This window comes from Ambystoma mexicanum, chromosome 8, assembly GCF_040938575.1.
Source record: "Ambystoma mexicanum isolate Mex_15411 chromosome 8, UKY_AmexF1_1, whole genome shotgun sequence".
Lineage (NCBI taxonomy): Eukaryota > Metazoa > Chordata > Amphibia > Caudata > Ambystomatidae > Ambystoma > Ambystoma mexicanum.
Window position 1 is genome coordinate 545,948,593 of NC_090929.1, and position 11,900 is coordinate 545,960,492.

Genomic DNA, 11,900 nt, shown 5'->3' on the forward strand with positions numbered 1-11,900 from the left:
TTTGGATTTTTTTGACTATGAGAATTTTTGGTCTTATTTATTGCGTGGCCACTCAAATAAGGATTGTTTTCACTGCTAGATATCTTAAAAGCTATTAACTTAGGTAGGGCTGGTCTTTGAGTTGAGTTTTAATTAAGCCAGTACACATTTTTACTACTTACTATTTTGCCGTTTCCTCTCCTGTTTAGGACCCTTATTTAGGTCTCTTTTATTTGATGTCACATTTTTTTTCTTGATTCTTGTATGTAAATGATCTTATTTCTGTACTTCCTGCCATGCCTACTGGCCGCCTACAGGGAGGTGCCACAGAACGGAGTGGGGTTTAGCCCCTTTGAGCTTCTGTATGGATAAACTGTATGAGGTCCCCTCACTCTAGGGAGAGAGGCCTGGGAGGGCAACCCCTCACCCCCATGCGAGATGTAGTGGACTATGTACTTGGCCTTCGGTCTAGAATGACAAAGTACCTGGAACAGTCAACAAAGAATCTAAAGGCCAGTTAGGAGCTGATGAAGTACTGGCATGACCAGAAGGCCAAACTGAGAGTTTATTCTCCAGGCCAGTGGGTGTGGATTATGGAACCAGTCAAACCCAGTGCCATTCAGGACATGTGGACTGGGCTGTAATGTGTGCTGGAAAAAGCCTGTCTCAATGAAGTGAAAGCGCCTAAACAGATGTGCAAGGTCTTTCACGTCAACCAGCTAAAACCCCATTATAGCTGGGATGAATTGGTCATGGCGTTAGTAACAGATGGAGAGACTGAGGAGGGTAACGATCCCCTCCCAGACCTCCTGCACACTGAAGCCACATATGGGTCAGTTGAAGGTGTCAACCTTGCAACACACCTGTCAGAATTACAACTGAATGACTGCCATTTACTGGGACAGTTTTCCGTTCTGTTTTCGCTGACTACATGTTGTGAAGGTTGGTGCACCCATGATGTGGACAATGAAGACAGTAAAACGGTGAATAGCAGAATTCATTGGATGGCCGATAAGGTAAGGGACACCATCAAGGAGGACATTTCCAAGATGTTGTCCCTGGAGTGATAGTGCCATCCCACAGCCTCTGGGCTAGCCCAGTGGTACTGGTCCCTAAAAAGACCAGTGGTGGGAAGACTGAAGTCCGCTTTTGTGTGGACTACAGTGGACTCAATTCTGTCACACAGACAGATGTTCACCCCATTCCTCGGGCAGAGGAGCTAATTGATAAACTTGGCGCTGCCAAGTACAAGAGTACCTTTGACTTCTCGGCAGGGTAAAGGTAGGCTGGCTTGACAGACAGAGCAATGGAGAGGCCAGCATTTTCAACCCCAGAAGGACATTATCAGTTCACTGTGATGCCCTTCGGATTGAAGAATGCCCTTGCCACTTTTCAGATGATCATTAACAAGGTTTTGTCTGAACTGGAAAACTTCAGGGTCGCCTGTTAGATGACATTGTTGTATTCAGCCACACCTGGGAGCTTCATTTATCCCACCTGAAACAAGTGCTACAGGGGCTGCAGAACAGAGGTCTGACTATCAAGGCCACAAAGTGCCAGATAGCGCAGGGCACAGTGATGTACGTAGGCCACCTGGTTGGTGGAGGTAAGAAACAACCTCTGGAAGCTAAAGTACAGGCTGTGAAGGATTGTGACATTCCCACCACACATACACAGGTGAGAGCCTTCCTAGCACTAATCTTCTATGGAGTGAGACTTCATCAAGATAAAAGCTAATCACACCCTTTGGGTCTTCAATTTCTCTCCTTCCTATTTCTAAGGTTTATTTCTCCAGGGCACAGTCACTTGGTAACACGCTGTTTTAATGTCTTAATTGTTGTAGCAGATTCAAGTTTGTGATGAACCAAATTGTGTAAATAATATCCAGCTATATTTTGTAAATATTTATAACTGTCTCGAAGCATCAATTGATTACTCTTGGGTGTTTTATATGTGTGTGTTTTAGGGCTTTTCATAGCAGAAATATAGAGTGGGATATTTGTTCAAGATACCCGACCCGAAATATCTGTTTAAATAAGCAGAAAATTAAGCAAAGCTCTATGGTGGATACTTGTTGTGCTATATAGTTGGGTTTCCCAGCCACCACAGATAGAAGGGCATTCCAGATCACGCTAGCTATGGGTCTGTGTGTGACTTCCACTCACTTGGGAATGTAAACAGTGGTCTCAGAAGGGCAGAGGTGACCCTGGATTGTCTGGGTTTCACTTGGAAAATGAAGGCTAGCTTCTGCTCATGTAACTCCCCCCCCCTTCTCTCACACCAAAGCACAGTGGGGCTAATAATCAGGACGCAGCAAATACGAAAGTGGACATAGATTGCATATTTCAGCCGGACGAAAGACTTGATTTTGAAATGTGGTGCGAATGTGGGCATCATTCTCACCCTGTTCCAATGTCCCTGTGACAAATAATGTTTAATTTATTGAAGGAAAATTCTTGTGCTCAGTGATCGAAGGGCATGAAAAGAAGTAGTGGAACTATGTTCCCTGTTGGCCTGGCCCGCTCCCCCAAAAAACCCAATCGCCATGTCCCCTCCCACCCACAATACAAAACCCTAAATACATGTGCCTGCTCTTTAAGGAAACGTTCAGTGCAATGCACTGAAGGGCGCGTTTCAACTGATTGATTTCTACACTTTTACTTTAAAATGAAACCATTCCAGAACGGTTTCTTCTTAGAATAAAAGTATGGGAACTGTCCAGCTTAATTTAAAAAAGTAGAGGACCACCGCTCCCAACCGCTCCCGCCTACTTCAACTACTGCTTTTGCCCCCCTTCTGTACAGTGAACAACTTTAAAACAATTATGAGGACATTTTACAATTTGGTAAAGGTAAAAATGTGTGGATGATCAGGGTGAAAATCTGTGCTGTAATTTGGATTACGGTGGTTACACCAGTAGGTATATATACAGCTGAAACTGCGTTGTGGTGGAAGGGAAAACCAGGGGTGAACTGCCCCACAGGGAACTCTGGAGATTTCCCGGTAGGCCTGTGCACCCTGGCCCTCTTTTGTGTGGTATTTCCAAATGTTTCCATAGGAAAGGGGTTGGGCTTGCCGAAAATGTGTAATTTGGGGCCATTTTGAACATAACTTCCAGGGCAACTTTTGGTTCACAGTCCACTCCTGGGGAAAACTGTATGCATTTTGAACATGCCACCTATTTCACTGATACCACGAGGTCTGTAGCGACGCCCTAAACTCGTTTTAGTTGTTTTGCGTAGTTCACTGCCGAATTAAACTGTAATACCCATGCCGGTTATGACAAAGTGAGTGTTTACCAACTCTGACTTACTTACATCATGCCCTCCCTTACAGTCCCTTGTGAATGTCAACTCATGCATGTACAGTAATACATTATGTGAACGAATTGTACTCATTTCTGCAAACGGTATGCATTCGTAAGGTACCGTGAAGCACAGGTGATGCAACTTTTGCGAATCAGTCGTATTCATGCAAAAGTAAATCACTTTTTTCAGGCGTAGGTTATACTAGCACCTGGAAAAGAATTGCGAATTGGGCCCTTCATTTTTAACAAAAAGAAAAGTAATTTTCAACACAATATTATTCTTAAACAACAGAGTGGGGAGGGTGGGGCGAGGGTTAATGGCACAATCTGAGTTGAAACCTTGCCACCACTCGCTGGACTCTAATAGAAGCACATGGTAACTGTCTGGATCCCCAGACCTAATAAAATAATGTCTTTTGGGTAAAATGTTCTAAGTTGGACTAGCAAGTGCAGGAAATTAGCACGCTTTTTGAATCGTAGGAAGCAAACCATTAGAACACTTTTAAGCAGCGCGGATGAATGGGATGGCGGAGAGGACGACCAATAACAACCGCCTGCTTGGCCACCTGAGCAGGCACACTGGCATGATGCTGCCGGATGTGCTTTCACACTGCATACGCTGTGAATCTGTGGCGATGCAGAAAAGGTTTACGACCCCGCGAGGAGCGCAGCATCGCACTACATGATGGACATTAATGTAGCACTTGGCAACGCACAGCCGTTCGCCGTTCCACTAATATCAGGAACGCAGCAGTTGTTTAGAAAGCCGCGGCCTCCGAGGGGGTGCACTAAATAGTTTTGCGTTCTTCGCCGCCTCAGGAAGCTAAATCATAAACAACAGAAATCAGGGGGGAGCTTCCGGGCATGAGGCAGGATCACAATTAGAGCACTAAACCTTTTTTACTGTCGAAACAAAATGGTTTCCATGTGAGCACAAACCCCACTGGTGGTGACTTCTTCAAATTAAAAAGTTCTGCTTGCAGGAGTGACTGTAGAGGGAGCTGTAACTGCTGAGAGAAAAAGGCCAGCGGCATATGTCACTGTCATGACCTCCCCTGATAGCCACAAAACCAGTCAGTCTCCAGAAATGACAGTGTCGCAGCAACACCGATCAGCATATTATCTCTTGGTATACATTACGCAATGGACGTGTGGAAAAATAATTGTGGAACTAGGGAATCGTTTTTGCCGACCCGTTACTACTAGTGGATATTATTACTCGGATGATGGAGCCTCTAGTATGCCTTAATAGGACGAGGGTTGCGGGTGAACCTGCCCGAAAGGAGCCCCACGTGCCGCCATTCAGCCTTAGTTTAAGATCCAAAAAGAGAAGCGGACACTGCTGACAACTGCTTCCCAAATGCTACGGCTTTAAAAAGCCTTCCCAGGGCCCCCAGTGGTTCAATTACTTGCCTGGTCGAGCACAACAGCCTGTCCCATCTATTCAAAGGCGCCAAGTCCCATCTATTCAAAGGCGCCAAACGAAGACCAGACGCATGTCTCTAAACTCTGGAGCTCGTTAGGATGATACGGTCAGGAGAAGGAAGTGAGGAGTGACTTACACAATCCTACTTCTGCAAAATTTCAAATGGCTGTTCATGTTTGATCAAGTTCATCAGGAGGTCAAGAATGATGAAATTAGATGTAATTTGAAGTACTCAATGTTTTGTTGTAAAATGTGATGCGAGGACCCCAATGCACATAAAGATACATGGGCAAACCCCGCGTCGGAGCTTTAATTAACTTAACAACTGTGTGCTTGTCAATAACACTGCTCTGCCTCTGGTGAGCATTGGCTCTGTCCTGCTGATAATGAAAAACGTCAGAAGATAACACTGGTGACATGGGGACCCCACCTGATGGAGGCCTCCTATACTGGCCTCAGGGGGTTTGGGTTAGGGGCACACGCATGGGGATCGGCCAGTGATGCAGAGATAGAGAACACAAGTGTGCACCATCTCTCTTTTCCCACCGAGACAGACTGGAATGGTGGATCGGGGTGGGGAGGGTCTACACACAGCAAAACTTTATTTCGGCCCTTGGCCATAAACGCATAGAAAAATATCAATATTAAAATGATCTAAAACCACAATAATAAAACAACACAATAATTACAGAAAATAAAATACCAGTGGAGTCAAATTCCTTGAGGACACATGCGCCTAAGTATGAATACAAATCAGCTATTTTAGAACAACTTTAAGATAATTAGTAACATTCTGAGTGCTATACACACACATCAGCTCAGTCTAAATGGCAGCCATTGAGCAAGATTACAAAGGCTGCAGGAGGGTCCTTCTGGCCATAGCCTGCCTTAAAAACGGCAGCTGAGACCAGCTGACCCGCAGGGTATCTGTCCATAGTAAATATAGTAGTGCCGTCTGACGCTGCACAAATTGCCTGTCTTTCAGAACCGGAACCAGACTCTAATGTCTTCAAAAACTGGGCAAAAAAGTATGAAATAAAATTGTCTTCGTTTGCATCACATCCCAAGGGACACCCTTTCCCTTTCCTGCCCCCAGACCATCGAGACAGGGTAGTACTAATAGGAAGGTAATTAAATCTAGCTCTTGTCAGGAGATTTCTTTCAGATGAATTATTTTCCCACAATAAGTAATTTTGGATAATATCAGATGAAATAATTACCAGCAGGGGTGGACTGGCCTATAGGGAACTCTGGATATTTCTCGGTGGACCTCTGCACCCTGGGCCTCTTTTGTGTGGTATTTCCAAATTTTCTTATAGGAAAAGCATTGGGCTTGCTGAAAATGTGTCATATGGGGCCACTTTGAACATTATTTCCAGGGCCTATTTTGGTCCCCAGTTATTATTTCCAGGGCCTCTTTTAGTCTCCAGTCCATCCCTGATTACCAGATTTCTGCTGTACCCCTTCTGAATTTCTAGGGCTTCCTGGTTAGCTCTAGATGTTGACTGCAATTGATGCTTGAGATGTGTTGCTATCGCCCGAGTAATGAGCGTAGGACTGCTGAAATAGTGTTCAGCATCCAGTTTTAACAGCCACTTCTTTACATGGACCAGCCAGGGCACAGCCCGGAAAAAACCCTTGCTCAACAGGTGCGTAATTAGGGGTTGTGTTACCCCCATCCTGGTATTAGCCCATAGTCTGAGCACATGCAGAGCGGGCCCCAACACCATTTCATCCCCCAAAAATGGCAGGCCCAGCTCAATGTGTGTGCCATAGTTGGGGCGGTTGTGGGAGACCGAGAATTACTTTTAAAAAAGAGTTCTCGATAACTTGCAGAGTATGCAGATCACCAAGGCCCTATAGCGTGGCTCCATATTTGGCCACTGATTTTGCTTTATGGAATAAACTGTCATTATCAGATCTAATGGGTTTTCACTCGACATTGACATGAATCTCTGTACTCCCCCAAGAGCTTGTTTAAACCTAGCTCCTTGTTTTTCTATGTGTGCCCCTGATTTTAGACTCAAAGTTCAACGTATCCAAGATAATCAAAATTCTGGACTCTTGGGATTACTACCCTATTCGTCAAAATCTGTTCCATTATGGATTTTTCTGATCGAGGTGACAGGCCATAACAGCCAACTTGGTGGAAGGGAATTGCCATAGCATTTTGGTGCTGGACTGCTCATGTGGGCGGGACAAAGACTAATATGCAAATGGATATTTCCCATCTGTGAAAGGTACAGTGAACAAAAAGCGTGTGCCGCAAACTCTCATCTCAAAGTGGGAAAAACCCCCAGAACAGGTTATCATGCCATGTTCTTTCTGGAGAGGCGCGCCTGCTACCTTTCTTTGAAATATTTGCAAGGAACATGGGGTTGGGCACCCTGAGTTACCTGGGGGAACCCAGACATGGACTCCCTGCTCACTGTGCTCAGAGAAGCACAGCTCTACCTCACTGATGAGGCCCAACAAGGCTAAAACACATGTATGGGGTTGCTGTTGGTACTCTTGTTCAGAAGGGAATTGCCACAGCATCAGCGAAGAATAAGCATGGCCATCGCATTGTGCCAAATCTAGGGGCGTCTATTGCACCTAGTTCTAATGCATCAACAATTTCTCCCTCTTTTAGCAGTAAATGCATTTGTATTTTCACCCCCCGACCCATACCCGACTGTTGCGGTGGAATTTGCATAAAGAAGCTTTAATAGCATCCAGTAGGGGCTGGGAGTCATTCCTCTTCTCCAAAACCTGCCACAATATGCCTCTTGAAACTGTATCAAACGCCATCTTTAAGTCAATAAAGATGACGTACAGTTTAATTCTAAGGAGTTTGGTATATTTCTCTATGAGCAGGAACAGTAAGAAACAATGATCCACTGTCCCTCTGCCTGCTCTAAACCCTGCCTGGGCATTAGAGATTACTTCTGTCTCATCTGTCCACTTTTGAAGTTTAATTTGAAAAACCTTTCCAAATGTCCTGCCCACGCTGTCCAATAGGGATATCGGGCGGTAGTTCTCAGGATGCTCTTTACCTCCCTTTTTATAGATTGGGTCAATTGCAGCCTCCGACGAGGTAGGGTGTACCAAATCCGACCTAATAGCTGCGTTAAAGATTTGCATCAACATCGGGATCCAAATTGCCGGCTCATCACGGAAAAAATCAATTGGGATCAGATCTGGCCCGAGGCCTAACCCAATCTCTGGGAGAGTAATGCTTCCCCAACCTCACACTCAAGGATAACCAGCACCCCCTCTGGCCAATCAAATACTGGAGGCATCGCTCCCTACAGGGACTCTCCCCCTCCCTATCGGAGTATATTTCAGTAAAATGGGCCTCCCATTCATTCCCCAAAATAAACCAATCCAGGTCACGTCCCCCCTTGAGCTCTATAGGGATATCAATTCCCAAAATTTCACCATATCCCTGGCCGCTATAGCTGCAGCCAGAGCCTCCCTTGACAACAAAGCATGTATCCGGTGCTTTGTACCTAAAAGCTGTTTATATTTCAATCTCAAGACTCTTAGAATACACTTGCCGTGCAAACCTGGGGATTTGACAAAGCACACTATATCCTTCTTAGCTTGGGCACACTCTGCATCATATCAAGGATAATTCCCGAACAATTGTTCTTAATCGTACCCCAGGGGGTGGTTAATAAGGGCTCATCCTTACAAATTCCACACCCACCAGCCCTTTTCAGGTACTCCTGTTGGCAATAAAACACACGTTAGCCCCAATCGCTGCATACAGTTTGTGTTTCGAGGCTGTCTCCATCCAGGTTTCCCATTTCACTGACTTTCTTGATTGGCCCTCCACCATATTGGGACAAGAAGACATATCAAGGATCCCTCCTCCAAGACCCACCTACCTCAATTTTACAAGAAAGCTTTACAAGCCTCTGCGTCTGCTCCTGCAGGATGTCTACAAGATAGGAGGTATTGGCACAGTGCCCGTGGGCCGAGTGGAAACTGGTATCATCAAGGCTGGCATGGTGGTCACCTTTGCCCCCAGTAATGTCACCACTGAAGTGAAGTCTGTGGAGATGCACGACGAGGCTCTGGTGGAGGCTCTCCCTGGTGACAACGTTGGCTTCAACGTAAAGAACGTGTCGGTGAAGGATATCCGAAGAGGGAACGTGGCTGGTGACAGCAAGAACGACCCCCCCATGGAAGCCGGGAGCTTCACTGCCCAGGTCATTATCCTGAACCACCCTGGCCAGATCAGCCAAGGGTATGCGCCAGTGCTGGATTGCCACACCACCCACATTGCCTGCAAGTTCGCAGAACTGAAGGAAAAGATCGACAGACGATCTGGCAAGAAACTGGAAGAGAACCCCAAGAACCTGAAGTCTGGTGACGCCGCCATCGTGGATATGATTCCCGGCAAACCCATGTGTGTGGAGAGCTTCTCCAGCTACCCTCCCCTCGGACGCTTCGCTGTGCGTGACATGAGGCAGACGGTGGCTGTTGGAGTTATCAAGGCGGTCGAGAAGAAGGCGGCCACGGCTGGCAAAGTCACCAAGTCTGCAGTCAAGGCCAGTAAGAAGTAGCGCCAGCCGCACCCAGCTGCTCTGATGGCACTGGGTATCCAGAATCCTCTGGTCTCGGATCGTCACCTACACTCTTTGATCAGGGACTGGTTACTGAGCATTGGGGTTCACCACAAGAGCCTCCGCAGGAAAGGGGGACAGGACTTCGGAAAGCGCGAGTTTTAATAGGTTCTAATATTTTATAATTTAACATTCTGGTTAATCCCGTCTGTGATTTCTGAATAAAATATTGGCACATCTGCCCGTTTCTGATGTGGTTGGATTTTGGAGGTACTCGCTAAAGTAATTCCATAGTTGGGGTGCGTATTAAAGTGCGAGGTGGTCAATGGGTGCCATATTGGTGCAGCAAAAAATACTCATGTGAATGGCACTAAAATAAATAAAAGACCAAAAACATAAAAAAAAAAAAAAAAAGAAAGCAAAAGAGGCCTATGATCACTATCCCACCAGTCAGTTATGACCATTCCATGCACCGTAGCCCAATTACTTGCTGTAATAAAAAAGGTATCAATATAGGACTGACCCTGGGATCCCCTAAAAGTGGGTTGCGCTGGAAGATCACCAAGGAGTCTACCATTACAAGCCCTTATTTGCAAGTTTGCAATAATACAAGCAGTCTTCACAGCAACTTTGTGCACTCTCCTAATAGGGCTAGTCCTCAGGAGAGGGATAGACCAGGCAGAGTCCCGGTCCTCCAGATTGAAATCTCCAGCTAACAATAAAAATTGGCTCACCACGATGTATGGGTGATCAGACCGACACAATTCCTGCAGGCTCAACACTGAGTACAGTCCAGCCCCCACATTGGGTCTATTGTATAAATTAGCCAGCAAGAACCTGATTCCCGATGAGGTGGAAACCCCAAGACCTGTAAATAGGGGTTCCCTGTAGCGATCGTTACCAACCCACATGCCAGATTAATATCTATCCAAATAACTAGTCCCCCCCCTGCGATCTCCCTTAAGGCCCCTACTAGCAGTGACCATGTATGACACATACCCCTGTGGAGCAATCAGGTCAAGGGTCCAAGTTTCGTGGAACAGTATTACCTGGTGGGTTCCCACAAACTTGCTCCAAGCTAAATATGGCAAGATCTTTAATTGTCCACTGGCACCCCCCTTTGCTGGGACAAACAGTCAATCCACCAGGTCCAACAATGAGGGTGAGTCTTCTCCAACAACCTCCTTGTTACGATCATAGCTCCTCACTCCCATTGCAGGAACCAGAAGAACCCTGGAATTTGGAAAGTTCGATGGGCAAGGGCCATAGACAGGGTTCAGATCAAATAATTGTTGTGAGCGGACCAGAATCCTTACCCCCATGGGGGGACAAGCCGCAGGTCTATACTTAGAATACCCTCCACCATGGACCACAAAGTCAGTTGGATCTTGATGTTGTCCAATTTCGAATTTGGCAGGGGGCCATGAGTACAGTGAACCAAGTCAGATCTAATGATTGATAAACACACACTCTGCCCCCTAATCCAAAGGCAAACTTTATTTTTTAGCCCCTCCATGTCCTCGAAGGCTCCCTTTGCCAGACCTGGAACATTGGTCAGGGAGAGTATAGGGGGACTCAAAATCCCATCCCCACCTCCACCGGAATGCAGATCATAGACAACCCTTATGGCTCTCAGGGTCTGTAGGTTTGAGCCAGTCAAAGGGTTGTCCCCCTATTCACCCACCCTGAGGGGCAACCTTTCTAAAACCAGAGCCATAATGTTGGGTTTGGGCCTCATGTACTCGGGAACACCAGGTAGATCTCTACCCTCCACAGTTAAGATTGTCTACAGCCCTGCTCCCAGGGGCAATTGTTTCAGTGCCCCTAAAATCACTGTTGTCAGCAGGGGGATGCGGCTCTCATACCTCCATGGGTGCCCCTCCTTAGCACCTGGGTGTGAGTTGGGGCCTGGTTATTCTTATCCTAAGGTGGCTTGGAACAAGACAACTGGACCAAGTCCCCCAACATGAGATCCATTGGGTGGGTAGCTCTACATGTATTAACTGTTTGAAACATGCCCTTAAGCTCCTCTAACTGTCCCAGAAGGGGGACCATAAAGCCTTCCACTGCTGTAACTATTTCTTTCTTAATGCAACCAATATTCTTAGTAATCAGTTTAGCCAACTCCTGGACATTAGGAGAGGCCAACTCCTAATCCTGCGCACCTTACACTTCAGTTTGGGAACCCATTTTGTGGCAGCCTATTGAGGCCACCCCAACCGATTAATCTGTAGCTTAACAAATCCTTGCCTAAATTGTATCAATCTATTTTCTTTCCCATGGTTTACTGTCTTCCTATGGTTCTCATTAGTTCTGGACCCCTCTAAAGGGCCAACAGAGATGTTAGCATGGTTAACCCCCATTGGACCCACGAGTCAAACATATTCTGGAGCTCCAGCTGGGATGTCCTACCGATGGGATATAGGATCTCGGCTTCCAGGGCTAATGGGCACATGTAGCAGCCTTTTCTGTCTGCCCTATACTAGGTGGTGGGGCGCAGGTCTCCAAGATAGTTGGTCCAATAGAGGACTTGTTTGTATGCAGTAAAAATGTCTTGCCCCCATCTTGAGTTTCGTTAGGGGCAACCTTGTGTGAGATCAAGTGATCCTCATTGTTTACATGGGAGAGTACCCCC

The 11,900-nt window shown here is 46.3% G+C and overlaps 1 protein-coding gene across 1 annotated transcript; it reads left to right on the top strand.

Moving 5' to 3' along the window:
* The first annotated feature begins 731 nt into the window (after positions 1 to 731).
* On the top strand, positions 732 to 9,689 carry LOC138472165 (elongation factor 1-alpha, oocyte form-like). Its single transcript, XM_069610201.1, has 3 exons — positions 732 to 995; positions 1,417 to 1,656; positions 8,495 to 9,689. The coding sequence occupies exons 1-3, from the start codon at positions 732 to 734 to the stop codon at positions 9,263 to 9,265; spliced, it is 1,275 nt and encodes a 424-aa protein (XP_069466302.1). The 3' UTR covers positions 9,266 to 9,689.
* Positions 9,690 to 11,900: the final 2,211 nt, after the last annotated feature.

What these genes read in the sequence shown, in the direction of transcription:
- LOC138472165 (XM_069610201.1), top strand. Translation starts at nt 732, where the DNA reads ATGGCGTTAGTAACAGATGGAGAGACTGAGGAGGGTAACGATCCCCTC. An exon ending in TTCATTGGATGGCCGATAAG is followed by an intron (nt 996 to 1,416) that starts GTAAGGGACACC and finishes GGAAAACTTCAG; the next exon opens with GGTCGCCTGTTAGATGACAT. An exon ending in TTCCCACCACACATACACAG is followed by an intron (nt 1,657 to 8,494) that starts GTGAGAGCCTTC and finishes GTCTCCATCCAG; the next exon opens with GTTTCCCATTTCACTGACTT.